This window comes from Ciconia boyciana, chromosome 4 (genome assembly GCF_034638445.1).
Source record: "Ciconia boyciana chromosome 4, ASM3463844v1, whole genome shotgun sequence".
Lineage (NCBI taxonomy): Eukaryota > Metazoa > Chordata > Aves > Ciconiiformes > Ciconiidae > Ciconia > Ciconia boyciana.
In genome coordinates this window covers 36,907,000-36,925,530 of record NC_132937.1, presented here as the reverse complement: position 1 = coordinate 36,925,530, position 18,531 = coordinate 36,907,000, and the positions used below count along the sequence as shown (strand labels likewise).

Genomic DNA, 18,531 nt, shown 5'->3' with positions numbered 1-18,531 from the left:
AATATCCCAGAAAATAATAAAACTAATTACTTTGAAGGACCTCCTTGGCAGTAGACACTATCCAAAAATATTTCATAAATTTAAGGATTTTTAAACAACAGTATTGGACCTAGACATGGGTGTAATTAAGGAAGAATATGTGCTTTATTTTTTAACCTTATGTTTGAAAGCCACCTATATAATTTTGCACCTACAAGTTCTTTATTTAAAAAGAAGCTTTATTTAAATTAGCATTCCTTGGGTGCCTATGCTTTCAGGAAAAAAGCCAAAATCAGAAATCCATCTCCCAAAACCTAGTACAGAACCTAATTACAGAAATATTTTTTCCTTAACTTTCACCCTACTGTTTAGTGCAGTGAAGGACAATATATGGAAAACACTTGAAACATATGCATACAACAAAAGCAAACCCAGAAGAATAGGCCGTAAATGACAATGCTGAACCAGCTCCAGAGTTTCAGTAAAGCCAAGACCTGTCTCTTTTCCTCTCCACATCCCACTGTCAGACACAAATCCTTACCAACACAGTCTACAAGTTTTGAGGCTGGCTAAGAAACCATTTTCTCTTACAAAAGGTCCAAAACCCTGATCATTTGCAAGCGTTGCCATTGCACTTTGGGACTAATCTAGAAGAGAGTTCCTCAGTCACTTCACAGCTCTAAATTTACCAACTGAGATACTCTTTCTGCACTGCAGTTTTAACAGGAATCTCTGAAACTAATGCATACATTCCTGCAGCAAGTTTTTATTTCCAATTTATTACCAGTTTCTCATGAAGATTCTCCAGCAGTTTTGGACACCATGATGCCCTAAAATAAGAAAGGCACTAAGTGAATCTGTGCTTTCAAGTGTGTCTTAATCTGGTTTCCGGAGCTTTTCCAGTTAATTTTATTTCAGTGGTCTAAGGGAAGGTTAAACTAACATTGACTGAATCTTGTATTTCTGTTCAAAACCATCTTATAATTTCTTCATGCAACAACAAATTCTGGTCCATTAAAATGATGACCTTAAAAAACCTTACTGGTTTTCAAATTGGTTGATAAAAGCCACCCAGTCTCTCTTCAAAAATATTTAACAAAAAGCATGTCAAGCAAGTTACATATTTTGAGTCAAGTAAAATTTCAGCATTATTCTCGGACAATTCTTTACTACTTTCAACACCAAACTAATAATGCAAGTAGCATTTAATATTGTCCACTCAACCCTAAAAAAAGTCAGAATAAACCACATCACTTTGAGCAAACTGGCTGATAAACATACTCTTCTGTTAATTTGTTCTCACTGCCAGCTTCAGAAAAAGAGAGCATTACCTTTCTGAAGAAGGTGAAAGACTACCAGTGACTGCTGTTCTTGATTGTTCCCCTCTGCCTTCACATTACAAAAGCTTCCCAATTCATACAGAAGTGTCCATAGGAGCCATTTGATTTTCTAAAAAAATGCCAAGCCTCCCAAAGCTGTTACCAAATTTAGGCTTCACATTGAATTAACTAATTCTATATTTCAGCTGTATTTAAAATCCAGCCTTCACTTTCTGCATAAGCAATTCTAATCAAAGAGGGCACAGTAAAGACAAACAAACAGAAGACGGGCTCATCTCCAGAAAACACATAAATCAAATACTGACAAGAGAAATTCATAACTATTAATTGAAATTCAAAAGAAATTTGAGTAACTCGAGTGGGGTTTTTTCTATGAACATTCAGACAGAAGTATACCAAACTAGAAAGCAGAAATAGAAGACAAGAATATGTTTTAAAACTCCAATATTGAAAAAACCCACTGAATAAGGGATATGACAGTGACTTTGAAAAAAAAGCCTAATCACAAGGAAAATGAGACTACAATGAATGAGAATCCAACTGGATCTGAAAAAAATGAAGAAGTTGCTAGCTAGAAGTTTTGGTATGGTTTGTGATCCTATTCAAGTACCAGCATGTACTTAAGGCATAGGTGAGGCCCAACTTACCTAATCCTTTTTTGATTTTTGGATTTGATGAAGCACAATTCATTTCTGTTTGATTTCTGTAATTCTCTGTACACTCAATTAGGTTAAAGTATCTTCACATTATAAAAATCTAAACTTGCATAGCTCAAAAGAGTGTCTATCTTTGTTGCTTTATTTTTTTTCTTCTGAAGCAAGTTACTAGTTGCTCAGTCTTTGTACTAGACTCATTAGACCAATCTACATTTTTAAAATTTACTTAATTTATTTCAAGCAGCCGTAACTGCCTTCCTCAAAATTAAGTGAAATGAAAATGAAGAGGTAATTTTCTTCAAGAACATTAATTCTTATTTGGAAAGATCAAATTGTCAAATCTGCCTTATAAAGGATTCCTCCAAAAGTTTCACAGGTGTCTTTTTGCAGAAACAGTCATAAGTGAAATCGCAGTAAGTTGCATGTTGTCCACACTTCCCTAATCTATTTGAGGATTTAAAATCAGAATCCATCTAAAAATCAGTAGTAACCTAAAGCACAGTGGGGTTTTTAAGTAACACATTTAAAGATAACAAACACAAAATACAAACTAGAAATGTGACTTGAAGCAGTAATACCTACTCTAGTAATGAAATAGTCATAAAAATGTGGGAAGTAAGAGTGCAAGGTTTCACTGAACCAACCTAAGAAAGGGGAAATTATCCCCCTTGTTACAGAGGAAATATCTTTCACCCAAAGGAAATCAATAACAACTGAATCTGAAGTAATTCCCTGAGGTGCTACCAAGAAAGCTTTTATTCGTCAGCTGTGTTTCAGCATATGAAAAGATAAAGCAACAAGAAATTAAACAGGTGATTGCCAAGCAGTCTGATCAGCACAGCAGCTGTACTAGTTTACAGTCCCATTTGTGACCACCCTGCTGTGTTATGACTCCTCTGAATAGGCTTTTAACTTTATTTAAAAACAACTTGTGTTAACAGGCCATAGTAAGAAATCTATCCCAGAATTTGTCTGATTATTACAAACTCATAATCCAATTTCATTTTCTCTACTTTGCTATACAAGGTAAGTTTTACTTTGAAAGAATGAAAAAAGTGGGAAAAAAATCCACACCTCATATAACTCTGGAAGGTGCTCTAGTTTAATGGCATTGCCACATATTAAGAGATTACAAGAGGAATCTTATGTCAAATCAATGTGTGATCAGATGTTTTACAAGTTTAATTACTATCACTGAAACACAATTGCAATATACTGATTTTAAGGTCAATGAAAAGCATACTATTCTGAAAGACCTTTACAAGAAAAATGTCTAAGAAAAGAGGATGTAAAAAGCATTTGCTTTAACAGACAGATAAGTTTCTTATTAAATTTTAATAAAATATTCAAAGATTAAGGAAACATTTGTGATCACTAAAGATGTCAGGCTCATTTTACTTCTTACCACAAGGACTTGTATCACAGTAGGAGCCTCTCAAAAATGGGACAGTAACTGAGCAAGCAGTCTCACTTCTTTACACAGGTGTGTAAGTGCTTTTCAAACCACTATGAAACTACATCACTTACATAAAAGACCAGAAATAAAAACTAGTTTCCAGGAAACACTGGTGGAACTATAGTTGGGGGAAAGTCTGTGTGTGAAACAAGTCATGCCCTTCTGTCTTACCAATGCACTGTTTATGGAAATACTTTTCTCAACAAGTTAATCTTATACTACGTACTGGTAGAGACCTGGCTGTAAACCAGAAGCTGAAGACTGATGTCACCCATCGAATTAATTGCTACACTAAACTGACAGACAAACTATCACTGGGGTGATGGAGCCCCAGGTCCATGCAGAAGTCGGAAGAAAGACGCGCCTTTGAAATGGAGTTGGAACAGCCCGGACTGCACAGGACCAGTGAAGAACACACTGTCACATAATCCTATCCTGGAAAACTAAATGTGTTTGCATAGTCATCTTCAGTCATATTTCTAATAACAAATACTATGTGAATATTCAAATACAGGACCCAAACCGTATCTCTTTGAACACTGCAGACAGAGAAGGTCAACACTTTCAGAAGACAGCCCTCCCATCTACTTGCTTAGTATGTCTGGGTTAAGCATTAGCCAGCCAGCCACGCATCTACACAGTCAGAGGCAAACTGCTGTGCAAATATGGAATAGCACAGTTCTCAATTCTTATACCCTGACTGCCCATTTGCAGCTTCTGAAGGACTAATGTGGTTAAACTGAAAGAGTTAAACATTTTAAATCCTGTAATTATAGATTATTTTAGTGACTGCAAATAAGAATACAGTAACCCAACAAATCCTTATCAAAAGTCGCCATGGTAAGAACCAGCTACACTAACCACTTCCCTTGTGAGAGCCAGCTTTATCCCCTCCCAGTTATAAAAACATGCCATTTATTTGAACATGGAAAGGGAGTAGCAGTGCTAGACCATATTGTCTCATTTCCCATTTCCTTTTAAGTATCAAAATGCAGACCATGTCACAATAAGGCTCAGAAATGTAATGAAGCAGACGCTGGGCCTTCAGGAGAGAGTGAGATGTTGGTTCTCTAAAGTGAACTTAGGGGAAAAAAGAGCAAGTTCTACATACTATTTTTTATTTTTTGAAAGTGATTGTAAAGAAACCTGAGGAAAGACTGGATAGACTGACTTACTGACAAATGCCAAAACCTTGTCCAATTATAGCTACAATGAAAACTATGACTGCATTTATGCTTACACAGTAATTATTTGTGGTTTGAAGCAAAAAAAAATAGTTTAAAAAATTTATTTAGGGCAAAATCCATAGGCCTGCTTTGTGCCTCCATCAAGTCATAAATTTATTTGTCATCACGTTTGCTGCACAAGAAAGAGTTTTGAAATCCGGAGGCAACAGTGTCTTCTCCCCCTGAGATCAACTGAAAATACTTAATGGAAAAAGAGCCTGTCCTTCTTAAGGTACCACCTCCCATAACACAAGCTGTGTTCTCCCCACAGAGGGGAGACAGAGCACAGCTGGTCCCAACTAGTATAACCAGTAGAGCTCTTTTGCACAGATGACAACGTTTCACAGATCTGAAAATGCTGCAATTGCATAAATCAGTCCTCCATCTGTTTTTGGCTTTGTTCCAATCCAGTTTACCTACTTACTAGTTGTGCAAATCAGGGAGATGTGTAGCCCTTTTGGCTCTACGATCAGAGAAATTTAATGTACATTTTGTACCAATGGTAACCGGAGAAGGTAAATTTGTTCAGTAGTCTTTCCCTTACAAACATTAATTGGAACACAGCTGAATTATTTCCCAATAAGCCGAAAGAAGCAAACTGAGTATTTTTTCAAAATCTTATGGTTCCTTAAGTATAGCTATTTATAGTTAAACAGGTCCTAGGTATATTAAAGAAAAAAAAAAAAGGAAAAAGGAAAAACAGTCATATTCTTACTTTTGACAACTTTCACTGTTATATCCTTTGAATCGGGGTTTTAATCATGACAGAAACTCACCATTTTCAGATATTTCACAAATCAGCATGTACCAAAACACTATCAGCATGGCCTAGGCAGAAGCAACCTAAAAGTACTAAACACACATAAATTGAAACACACATTTATATGTGGAGATTCTGTTAGAACAAGGAGGTCTTGCAGTTTGTAACACATACTACATTACCAGATCTTGCAACCTTCTTTTTCCCCAAGCTCTACAGGCACCTGCTGCCTGAAGCATCAGAGAGTCTACCTTGCTAACCTTATGAGTCCCATACCAGGTTTTATGTAGCTGAGGGCCACAAGATGCACAGCAATGCACAGCACTTACCTAGTCATTGTGAGTACAACAGGTTTTATGCTAGCATCGCCCTGCCAGTAGCCTTACAGAGTTGACGAGCAGAGAAGCTTCACTCAGAACCCTGCAAGAGTCACATGTAACTCCTAGGTGGGTATAGTGGTAACTTGGGTCCTGATTTTCCTCTGAACTGGGGTTCATTTTTTGAACAAAACCCAGATTAGAGAAGTTTCACCTACTCAGTAATAAGGCACCAATGCCACAAATGGGATAGATACACAAGAAGTGAACACTTGCTCACAAAGAACACCAATAAAGCCTATAAGGCTCCACCATTGCATAAGGGTTTTACCAGAGGCTCACTCACAAGATTAAAACCTGTATTTTTGTTTAAGTCCCAGTTATTTAGGTCTCAACTACGTATGCACACGCAAGTACTTTAAGGACAGTGGAAATACTTATGCATACATCTAAGCTGCTGCCTGGAAAGAAATACTTAAAAAAAAAAATTATTTGTCATTCAGAAAAAGTCAGAGACCCATTTTGATGAAGCTCCTATGGAACTTTGTCTACGTGGTAGAAGCTGGCAGATTTCCTACTAGTTCCCCTTGCTAGCTCCTCAGCAGTCCACCCTGTGGGCTGAAAGGAAGCCAAAAGCCTAAAAGTTCTGGCTGTGCTCTCCCCTGCAGTCTTGATTCCCAGGGTCTAGAAGTGGCCTGCCCTGGCACTGGACCTATATTCCCATTTGCAGTCAATTTTAAAATACAGGAAAGTAATTCATACATAGCTGATTTAAAAAATGCCGAAGCAATTGTCCTTCTCCACTTGGCTTTGCTGGGCGTCCTCACTAGCGGTAGAACTGTAAAATACTGCCACAAACATGCAGCTCAGAGCAGGTCAGAACAAGCAAAGAGTAGAGCATACTAATTTTCTGCTGAGGTACTAAGGGGAATTATATACTTCAGCATATTTACCAGGACAAGATGGTTTACCATTGTACCTGAACATGCTGGAACTTAACCACATGCTTAAAAGACAAAACTGAAGATACAGTAGCACTGTTCCTCTTACCATATGTACACATAACTTTCTGAAGAGCTAATCTATACTTCAAAAATTTCCATGTAAATAATGTAATTTCAAGACCAAGTATAATTATACTCCAAATGAGTTTAGCAAGATGAACATTAAACACTTTCATTAGTTTAATATCATTAGAGAAAATATGGGAAAGATTTGGTTAAAGACAGTACCTTTCTGAGAAATGCCAGAGTTTTCACAAAGGTTTGCGATGTTATTAGTAAACTTATATAGAGTATCCCAACAGCAACAGCCAAGGAAAGTTACTGACACTGATTTATTAGATACAGACAGTAAACATTTGAATGTGATGTCATCGAGACCTCTCTCATGGACATCTCATAGGGCAATTTTCAGCTCAAAGCCTTCCAAAAATTTGGTTTTTTTTTCCTTCAGAAAGGGAAGTCCAGCTTCCACTGTAGAAAAGAAACAGAATTTGTAGGAGAGTTTAGGAGTGCAGTCTGCAACCCCTAACTTCTCTTCTTTTGTAGATAGAAAAAAGCTTGGCCTGATAAATTCTTTTCGGCTGAAATGATGAGCACTCCAGGTACAAGGAAATGCTTCCCATTTGTTTATTTTACTGATCTGCTGCATTCTAACCCTTTCCCAATGTTTTCCATTCCCAAGACAGTCATTTGGGCCCATCTGGCTTTGAAGTACCTATACATGGAAAAAAAAGTTCTTTTTAAGAATTGAATCCTTCACTTCCAACAATATAGCTGAAATGAGTGACAACAGTAACTATTTTGAATGGATGCATGCTGACCTGCATAAGCCAAAAGCAATGGTCAGGCATCACACCACTGTAACCCACTGCAGCAATTCTAAATTGCCCTGTATCACCGTATCCAAATACTTTGCCATTCATTAATATTTCTCCTCACTCAGCTTGCTCAGGGTATCAGTGTATATTGGTTTACAATACTGAACACATCCTTACATGAAAGCACCTTACAACTTTGCACAGATGGAAGACGTCTTAGTTTAATCCAAAAAATTTTATTACTCAGTTCCCTGATGGGGATTGTCTGCCTTCTTCCCACAAAAAAGGCAGTCTGAATGTCAGTCTGCATGTCAACCTTCAAGTGAGAGAAACCAAACAGATCAGTCATCTAATCTTTTCTGTATCAGTTTGGCACAACGCACTTCTAAAATGACAACCCTGAAGACTACCTGCATTGCTCTCTGCAAGAGGTCTGCATGGCTTAAGGAGTTTTATTTCATGCCTTCTTGTACACAAGGCCGGGGGTGGGGTGGGGGGCGCAGAGGGAGGGAGCTCCTTCTCCTCCCCCTTCCTGTAATACTGGCTTAAAACAGACACAGAGAACAATCTACGTGTCTTTAAGACCTCTTCCCCACGTACCCCTGCTCTTCCTCTCAAGAGCCTCTGGGAGGGATAAGAAACATGCAGTTGCAACTCAGAGTAAATTCTTGTCAGGGAAGAAACTAGACCTTTCAGTTAATTTCAGAAAGATGTTTGAAGATGATGTGAACAAGCCTGTGTGGAGCAGAACGTAGCAGTGCAGGAGATCCTGGCCCCAACCTAGGAGGTTCAAAGAGAAAGCTAGTTCTGATAGTTACAGTGACCTTGCCAGAAGCCAGCAGCCACCACTGCAGGGCAGGCAGCAAAGAGTCTGGCTGCATTTGCCAGACAGTATAGAAGAACTAGTTTCCACACTTACCATGGAAAACCTAGTAGAAACCACTGTGCCCTGGTGCTTCCTACAGGCTGGGGCATCTGATGTGCCTGCAGAGGTCAGGAAACTTACTGTATTCAGCTGTTCATTCCAAATAAATGCAGAACTTACAGTTAAAACCCCAACATATTAATGTCTGTTCTATACTTACAGAAGAGCTCATTTTCTGGAACTATATGCAGACATTATTGAAATAACTTTTAAAAAATAAACTTATGGATATTAATATAGTTTTAAGAGAAACTCCATCCAGCTCCACTCCATTTAAAAACCAGCTGTTCACATTTCCATTTCAAGGCTGAACTGCTTAAGAACGTTACACAACTACAGGAGCCATCACCTATGTTTTATTTATATGAATAACCCAACATAATTAATAAGCAATACAGATCCTCAATGTGGGAGATCGTTTCCACATTTTTAAGAACACATTAGCACTGTTTCAGTAAGCTTCCATGCTAGTCACAACTGCAGTATTTTCTTACATTAAGCAAACAAGTCTTTAGTCATAGGCTAGGCATCTGTAGAGGCATTTACTTTAGTGAAATAACAAACATTTCAGATGTATTTTATGGGAACATTTAATATACTGATTACATATCTGATGCTAAAGTTAAAACTTGCAACAAGAGAAAAAAATTTAAAGGAATACCAGTATGATACCTGGCAGCTCCACAGTCTAAAAACATGGAAGAACTAAAAAAAGAAGTGTAAAGTATTGATAAACTGAGAAAACTGTCACTGACTACACATGAATTTTCACAGTTCATATTCAGCAACCAGAAATTAAGGTACTGTCATAATTCAAAGCAATTAGAATATTGTCTTAACCATGACAATAAACACACACTTGCCTGCTAGAGTGTATTAATCTGACAAGCTCAATAAACTCTACATGAACTGCAAACTGGAGGTCACTGCAAGTTTCACCACACATTTCAGATATTTTGTATGCCTCTCCAGATGCAGAACAGTTAAATATTACCTGAAGGTAATGGGCAGACCCTATTATCCACTGAGCTTTGAAGCTTCACTTTTAAAGAATACAAAGAATTACTAAAATAAAATTCTGCAGGCATTTATTGGCAGTAAGATGGGAGGTAACACTCACAATTTGTTTAAAAAAACAAACTGTTTCTCAGTTTGGTATTACCACAAATTAGATCTTTTTCCTTCAACACTTAAAAATATTTACACCAAGCCCTTTCAGCATCTGAAAGAAACAATCCTGAAAATACAAGCATGACAGCCGTACAGGGCATACAAAAACTCCTCAGGGTGTAAGAGGGTATTTGAGAGAAATAACTAATGAAATGAAATGCATATCCGTGGGCCAAAACAAGTATTCACTGCATACCTTTGAGGGTTAACTACCAGCTCACGAAAGGACCTGATCATCAGTGCTGACAGCTGAGCAAAGACTCATTTCAGTTTGCTCAAAAGCAAGATGACTGGATGCTCAGGAAGAGGACGGAAAAGACCTCAGAAAACAACATGTCAGATGTGGTCAGATGTCAGTGTGGTTGCATCTAGCAGATGCAACTCATTTCTCCAGCACTCTACTCTCACCTTCCACAGTGACCCTGGGTAAGTTACAAGAAGCTACAGTTACAACCGCAGTGTGAAATCTCCTCATCAAAAATGCTAGGGAAGAATTGAAGTCACCCGGCTTAATAAGTCTATTAGCAGCCACTCCACTACAAATTACAATATTGGGACAAGAGAGATGAGAACAGAAAATATTATATTTCCATGAATGATGTGAATAGTTTACACTTCACGGACACAAAAGAAATATATGGAGACAGTGTGAAACAAAGGTAGACTGACTTGAATTCCAGTTTAATCTCATACCAGAGAAACAGGAATACTCAATGACATTCTACGTTTAAAGAAAAAGAAAAAACCCACTTTTTGCAAAAAACTTCAAATCCTTAGTCATCAGATGCTGAGCACTATCAAAAAATTGGACGTTTCTGAGCAAAACTGAGAGGGAGTCAAGGCTCTATCAGCTCTTATTAAGACAATTTGAAAAGTATTTCATCAGTTTCCAGACAGAAGGTAAACAACTCCCAATTTCAAATATCTCTTAAGTATCAAGTAAACAGGGCTGCTTTTTTTTCAGGACATTTTTCAGCCAAGGTCCAACAAAACTGATCTTAAAACAAAAAAGCAAAAACCAAACACCAAACAAACAAAAAACCCAACAAAAATCCAACAAAAAAACAAAACCCAACCAAAACAAAAAAAACCCAACACACCACAAACCAAGAAACAAACAAAAAATGCCAAAACACAAGAAAACCCCCCAAACCCCAAACATATTTTATAGGAAAAAAATAATCAAGACTATTCACCACCAAGCAGGATTCTCCAGTTCTGCAGCGTGGTGAGACAGGAAATTAGAAGCGTCCTGCAGGCAACACACTCAGCCTCCGGGTAAAGATAAAAAGGGAGGGAAGCAACAGAAAGCAACTTTCCACTTAACCATGTTCTCCTAGAGACAAGTAATCAAGCCCTCTTAAAGCCTTTCTGTCCACTTTGCCTCAAGCAAAAGAATGGACTGTAATTCTAGAGTTTTAAGTGAGAGCAGAGCAGATAAAAAGTAAAATAAGACGACCCTTGGGTCTTTGCAGAGAATCTTCCGAAAACACCAAGATTAGCATTAGAAACTCAGAAGTCAAACCAGATTCTCTTATCGCCACTGCTGCTGAAAACTAGCTTTACAAGTTTGTTTAAAGAACAGCTACATGGCAACGTATAATTTCTATTTTAAACAAGCTTAAGCCAAGTTTCACCAATACTGGAAGCCAGCGAAAGCCAACAGAAGCATTCCCACAGTCACCCCACCCCCAGCCACTAGTTTCCATTCCTGCCTCATCCTCTCCTGCACCAGGATAAACTTTTGCACAGCTGCACCATTACCTTTACTCCAACTTCAAATGACAACTGCATTAGCACACTAAAAGATCTCGTGAAGTTAAAATCCATCATCCAGAAGGAAAAACTGGTCTTCAAATCTTGTACTCTACATATTCGACCTTTGGGTAAAGCACAATTGCACATGCCTACACACAGGTATCACACTGAGCAGTACTTAGACTCCACTGAGTGACAGTGGAGACTGAACCTTTAATATCACTAAATCCAATGAGACAGAAAGCTCCAGATTAGTTAGTTACAATCTATTTACTTTGCATAGGAACAAAGAAACTGCCATACCAGATTAGACCATTTAAGCAGAACCCTACCACTTGCAATAACTAAGAGTGATAAAAATCAGACATGGTAGAGGGTGACCCTCTTCCGAAAGTACTCTCAAGCCACAGAGCACAGAAGAGGTAGGAAGCGAATTTTCTCTCACAGTAGTATCCAGCTCAAACTGGAAGCAGAAAATCTGGTGGCTTATTTAAGCAGCCAGTTTAAAATATCCAGCATTATGGACTTGGTTAAAAGACATAAAATTGTATTTTACCTTAGCTAAGAATAGCCAAGGTCAATAATAAGCTATATTTTTTACCCTAGCTACATTTTGACAACACAAATAGAGAAAGTTATCATCATTTCAGTTAAAAAAAAAAAAAAAGAGCAAGTCAAACCTTGGCTGAGCACTGTACATGCTGTCCCTCTGTTCCCACCCCACCACCCAGTCCAGTGCCCTGTTAAAGCATTCATGCCCTCCTTTGAAAGTCATCAAGGGTGCTACAAATTGATAAGCAGAGCTAAAACCGACAAGCTTTTACTAGTACACTTGTACATATAGTCAAAACTTCAGTTTCAATGTTTCTTCAGTGTCTCTAGCAGGTGTCAAAGAGCAACTGCAGAAAATACAGTATAAATATCTACAAAGGTTGCCTTGCAGCTGAACTATCTGACAAGTCTGGCATATTTAGCATATACACTTCCAAACTGAAACACTTAAATTTTCACGCAAGTCACACAGTACATGGTTACTGTATGCAGAGGAGATGAATTGCAGCACTTCCTGCTTTTCATTTTTATAAAAACATGGTTATGGCAGTATAACTAATCCTGTACTTGGGGATGTAATAAGTCACCAACACCAATTTCAGACACAAATAAACATCACTTTACTGATCTGAATGTTTTAAAAGAACATTGTTAAGGTCACAGAGAAGGAGGCGCATTTTGCTTTCAGGGACTTTCCTCAAGTTACAAGAAGTCATACTACAGTTATCACTGAACTCACTGTTTGGATCTTTTTATATAAACCAAATCAATATACGGTCAGTATAGATATGGGATAAGAGGTCTGAAGTCCTCTATGTTGAAGCTGCATTTCCTAGTAAAACAACTCCCTCCTCCTCTTACAGTGATATAAAAGGACAGTTTACAACTTTCACAGCTTTTAGTGAAAATATCTGCTCTACTGCAGTGAAAAGCAGAATGCTTGAGAGATTAAAGAAAAAAGGTAATATTTACATTTAGGACTCAACAGCAGAGTCAATTTCCCTTCTCAGCTTCGTTCTGAGGCTCACGCAGGTCTTCCAGCATGAACAGAAAATCTATTTAAAAAGACAGTTAATTGTAATACCAAAGAGACTGATAGGGGGACTTTGGAGCAAGCACAGTATCTTTTAACTAACAGTAGATCCTTACAGGAAAGTACAACTACTGTATTTAAAAACAGAATAGAAAATCTCCACATAATATATAATCAAAATAATGTCCTTCAGTTTGCCTCTTAATAAACGTCTGGGCAACAGCTGCATGCACAAATTTAATGTGTAATACGCTAACTGTTACTCACATACAAATTAACCTCCCTCCTTTGGCTAGAACAAGTTAATTAATATTACAATAAGGGCACAGAGATGTTTTAAATTCTTGATACGGCCTGACAAAGTAGTACTTTGTCTAACATCTGTTTACTGGTAACACAACATACAGAATTACTGAGATACTCTACACGAGCATTTACAGGACATTTCTGAAGAACAATCACTATTAATGTTGCCACGTATTTTCAGCTGTACTTACGATTGTCAAAGTAGACTATCTCACTAAAATACTAAAGAGAAAAGCACTTAGCATTTAGTATTTTCTATGATTTGTTAACATTCCTAGTCGAATGTCAGAGAGCATTTAGAAGAAGGGTTTTAACTTGTACACAGTCTCAAAACACCGACTTGTCCAAATGCAGGTACTTAAAAGTAAGCAAAACTGTCCATGTGAAAGGAAAAAATTTTACAGCTGCTCTGTCATTGCTGCTGTGGGACTGACTAGCAAGGATGGACTCAGTGTTTCAGCATCGATGTGACATATATTGGCCTTCCTGAACCTCTAATATCAAGCCTAACTCCCACTTGTTATAACCATGAGACTCTGAGTTGCTTTAAACGTGTTCCAACACTGATTTTTTATTTTCCTTGAAAGCCATAAAACTGGTTACAATCGTATTACGAGATACAGTACATTATAATTTCATTACTTGATACAGACAAAGATGGTGCTAGGAGTCATAAAAAGACAAGTTACTTGCTAAAATTCATACATTATTTCCCATCCCCAAAACACTTAAGACTTCCCACTAATCCTTCTGTAAGTACAAAGGCATTTCTTATCCATTACGACCACACCATAACAAGCATTTTTACACTGCCCTGGAAATAGACCAAAATCCATCTGAATTGCTGATAATTCATATAAACAGGACATTGGTCTAGAAAACAGTACTTATTACAGTAGTCCCAAGATAAGTCAACCTTTAAAAAATATCCTTGAGGTTTAACTGACGTAGGACACAACTGAAAAGAACACACAAGTTGTGTCCAAACTAGAACTAGATTTCTTATGAGGTTTAAATAATTAGCCAGAGAAACTGTACGGCAGCATTAAAATAGGTCCTTGGATGTCATACTAAGTCCTTAAACCACACAGTCCACATCATATAAAGCCTTACAAGAAATCCGTATGAAACTGTCAACTTCACATCAAAATTACAGTCACTACTGCACTGCCTTCCCACACTCATACCATTTAGACCTAGCAAGTGCACGTTAAAGCTTAAATGTGCTCTGAAATACTTAAACTGCTTCACCATGAACATGAGTTTGCTTTCATCCTGAATACTTCTACACATGTCAAACAGGCAGAATACGGGCAGTTCTATAAAACCTCAAGAAAATGGACTTATCAAATAATACATATGGAAGGCAAATATGGGCTACAAACACCAGGGCACTAAATGAAACCACTGAAATGTATCACCTAGACGAAACCACCACAAAATTACTTTCTCTTGGAAAAAGAGAGAAGACATTTATGTTTGAAAGCCTTTTCTGCCCCCTACTAAGAATTAAAGAAATCAGTTCTGCAATACCACAATATTGCAAATTGGAATGAGACGTCAGAGAAATCCTTTTTTTAAAAAAAAAAAAAACACTACTCAGTTTTGTGCAGCAAACTGCTAGGACAGTGGAGGAAGCGGTCAGGTGCTCGGTGAGCCCCCTGAGCAGGAGCACAGCCGCCGCCTGAACCACGGCGCAGCCCGCGCCCTGCCCCGGCACCGCAGAGCTGCGGGCAGAGTCAAGGGGCCCCGCTCGCCCCGACACCCAATGGCTGACACATCCGGCCCCGGCCCCGGCCCCCGCCACCACCCCGAACTCACACTTCAAAGCCTTTCGGGACTCCAGCAGCAGCTAAACACAAAAGCACCCCCCGCAAACACACTCGCCGCCCCCCGCGGCTGTGCTCCCGCGCAGCCCAACCCGCTCCTCCGGCGCCGGCTCCCGGGCCCCGCGCAGCTCCGCGCCGGTGACAGCTGAGGGCGGCCGGCGGGGCAGCCCGGACCGGCGGCCACCCCTCCCTCACCCACGCACCGGGTGCCCCCGCGCCCCGGGGGAAGGCGGCGCCCCAGCCCTGCGCTCCGCGGGCAGCTCCCACCGCCCCCGCATCCGCTGCCGGCCCGCGGCCAGGCGGCGGCCGGGCGCCCGCGGGGAGGAACGGGGCGCCGGAGCCCACCCCGCGCCCTCCCCGCGGGAACAGCCCCGCCACCGCCGCTGTCACCCGCCGCCGCCCGGGGTCGGGGCCTGCCCACCCCCCCACCTCCCCCCGGCGCCCCCTCACCGCTCCGCGGCGGGGTCGGTCCCCGCCAGCAGCGGCTCCAGAAGCTCGGCGCAGCGGCTGGGGGAGGCAGCCGGGCTGGCGGGGCTGGAGCGCGGCGGCCCGGGCAGGTAGTGGAGCAGCAGCGTCTCGGGGGGCTCCGGCGAGGAGGAGGAGGAGGAGGAGGAGGCGGCCGGGGCGGCGGCGAGGAAGAGGGGCGCCTCGGGCAGCCGGTCCAGCTCCACGCTCCGCACTTTGCGCAGCTGCTTCCGTCTCCAGTCAGAGCGCTGCTCCCGGCAGCCGCCGCCCGCCTCCCGCAGGAGCCCCCCGCCGCTCCCGGCGACGCTCCCTGCGACCGCGCCGCCCTTCAGGCTCCCGCAGGCGGCGGCGGCGGCCGCCTCCGCGCCGCTGCCCGAGGATATTCCCGACGACGAGGTGCGATTCCCCGCCGCCGCCGCCATTTTCTCTGGCGGGTCACATCGGGCTCCCGAAGATCGGGGGGAGAGGGGGCAGCCAGCACTCCGACCCGCTGCGGAAACAGCGCTGCTTGCGCAAACGGCGTATGGAGGGGGCGGGAGACGGGTGCGGATTGGTGGCGGCGGGAGGCGCGGGGCGGGGCGGCCGCCTGTAGGTGCAGCGGGGCGGGGCCGCCCGCCGCCCCGCCCCGCCCGCCCCCGCGCAGGTGTTGGCGGCTGCAGGGAGCGATGTCCGCCGCCGCGCCCGCTCGTCAGGGGCAGGGCCTGGCCCGGGCCCGGCCGCCCGCCGACGGACGGGACGGGACGGGCCGGGCCGGGCCGCGCCGCGCCGCGCCGCGCCCGGGAGCCGGCGGAGGCGCCGGGCGGGGAGAGCGTCGAGGGGGGAGGGCGTCGAGGGCGCCCCCGCCCCCGCACGGCCCTTCCCACGTGTGGGAGAGCGGCGAGGGCTCCGGCGGTGCCGGGGCGGGGGACCGCGGCGCAGGCCAGCCGCCGCCCTGTGAGGAGCTGTGGCGCGGGGGAGCCCTTCCCGAATCTCGGAGCCGGCCGGCTCCGGGCGGCGCCGCGCCGCAGCTCGCAGCACCCCGTCTGTGTGCCCCCTCTCCCCAGCACCCCCGAAACCTCCCCAGGCGGCGGCCTCCCCGGGAGCTGCCCGAGGGGCGAGGAGGGAGTAAAATGCCTGCGGTGCCTTGCTGCGCTGCAGCGAGCCGCCGGGAAATCGCTGCTGTGCCCGAGCTTACCTGCTCATTCCTCTGTGGGATTAGCGCGAAGCTGAACGCACATCCTTGCTGGCAGCCGTCGCGCGTCCTTCTCCGGGCTGCCCTCACTTGGCAGGCGCCGCCTCACCCGTCCTCAGGGACTTTTCCATGTCTGTAACTACTTAGAAGCGTTACTGTCTCGTCGGAGCACACCCGTCTCCATATGTGCGTACGTACGCGCATCTAGTTTGGATTATAGCCTGCCACATTACCTACCGCTGCGGCTGTTTCCCAAGAGACTGGGAGAGAGAAGAAAGGCAGGAGGCATCACATGACCAGAACCCTGGGGAGGTCCGTGTAAAATTTACTCCGGGTCTAGCTTTCCCCTCGACCACAATTGGGTGGTTTTGCTTTCAACCTCCGAGCTGTGGAGAAGGGACTTAAAATTTTGCAAGAAGAGAAGGGCGTGCATTGCTGTCAGAAAGGTGCTGTTTTGCTGCGGTTAAACAAGCCTACCGACTTGAATGCTGATTTAATCTGAGATGAGGAAAGGAAAGCTAAATGTCGCTATGCATACCAGGTTGTTTTCAGGATGGTGTGGTTTTGGATACAGTAGAAGTCACACAGTTCAAAGCACGTTTCTTTAGCTGAATATCTTAGGCTTATTTCTCAGAATTTGCTATGTGTCCCCCAACCGTAACATTAACTAAGCATCTCAACAATGATTATTAGTATGGTCACTTTGCCGGGATCACTGCTTTGATCTGAAGCACTAGCTGAGTGAGAAGTACCTCCTAACAGAAACAGATTCTTTCTTGCCTTACATATGTGATCAGATGCTGACCTAAATGTAGAGTCTTTGCTGAAGGATGTGACGAGCCCATTAGGAGAGGTCTGTCCCTGTAGACTTGCAAGAGCAAAAGCCCTAGGAGGCTGTTTGTACTCCATATAATTGTAGCACAGTATCAGCATGTACATGGCCTCAAGGTCACACTAAGTGAATCACTTAGGTGGTCTGTCAAGATGCCATGCTGCAACTACCCATATGAAGGTTTTTCAGTGAAGGATGCTGTGAGAAAGTCAGTTGTGTTCATTGTAATCTTGTAAGTAGGGTACCTTTGGGATAAGCAAGTCATCTAAATATCCTCTTGTAATGTACAATTCAGGGATGTACATTTAAAGATAAATTAATCCTGAATTTCATAAAGATAGTATTTGACACTTATTTAAAGCCTCTACTATAATTAGGGAGAGTTTTCTGGAAGATTCCTAAACCAAGCCTTATTGTCAAAGTGAGGATGTTACTAAATGCAGGGAAGAACAGAGCAATGTGTGTGCTTTGTAGAAGTGGCATGAGTTTAGTTGCATGCAAATTCTGAAGCAGATGGTTGAAATGAACTCAAATTATTACCAGTTGTTGGCAGTGTAACCTGCAAGTACACGGGATCCTCTAGTCTTCAATAGGAAAAAAACCCAACAAATAGTGCACTATTATATCTTTTCAAATATTCCTCTCCACCATAAAATCACATTCATAGAAAAAAAAAACCCAAACAACTATGCTATTAAAGTATTCTAAACAGAAAAACAAAACAGCTTTAGGAATTTACTAAACACTTGCTACATGGAGGAGGAATACAGCTTTGAACAGCGATCGGTTAGAAAAGGATACAGAGAAGAAAAAGCAAATCTCTAATAAAAGTAAATCTAGCAGGTAAGAGTGCATACACATCCTTTCGGTCTGACAGAGACCTAGGGGACACCTCTCCCAGAGTGCCAAGGCTCCAACAAGGCTTAAAGAAGAA

General features: G+C 42.2%; 1 protein-coding gene across 3 annotated transcripts in view; it reads right to left on the bottom strand.

Annotated features, from left to right (window-relative positions):
- Window positions 1-16,945, bottom strand: part of MAP3K1 (mitogen-activated protein kinase kinase kinase 1) — a 62,308-nt gene extending 45,363 nt beyond the window's left edge. The window contains exon 1 of one of the 3 annotated variants that reach the window (XM_072859561.1): window positions 16,769-16,945. In XM_072859561.1, the coding sequence (XP_072715662.1) occupies window positions 16,769-16,776 (8 nt within the window). In that variant the 5' untranslated portion in view covers window positions 16,777-16,945. Of the gene's footprint in view, window positions 1-12,933; window positions 12,998-15,579; window positions 16,100-16,768 lie in introns of those variants that run through there. The other 2 variants (XM_072859560.1, XM_072859562.1) reach the window with 2 other exon arrangements.
- Window positions 16,946-18,531: the final 1,586 nt, after the last annotated feature.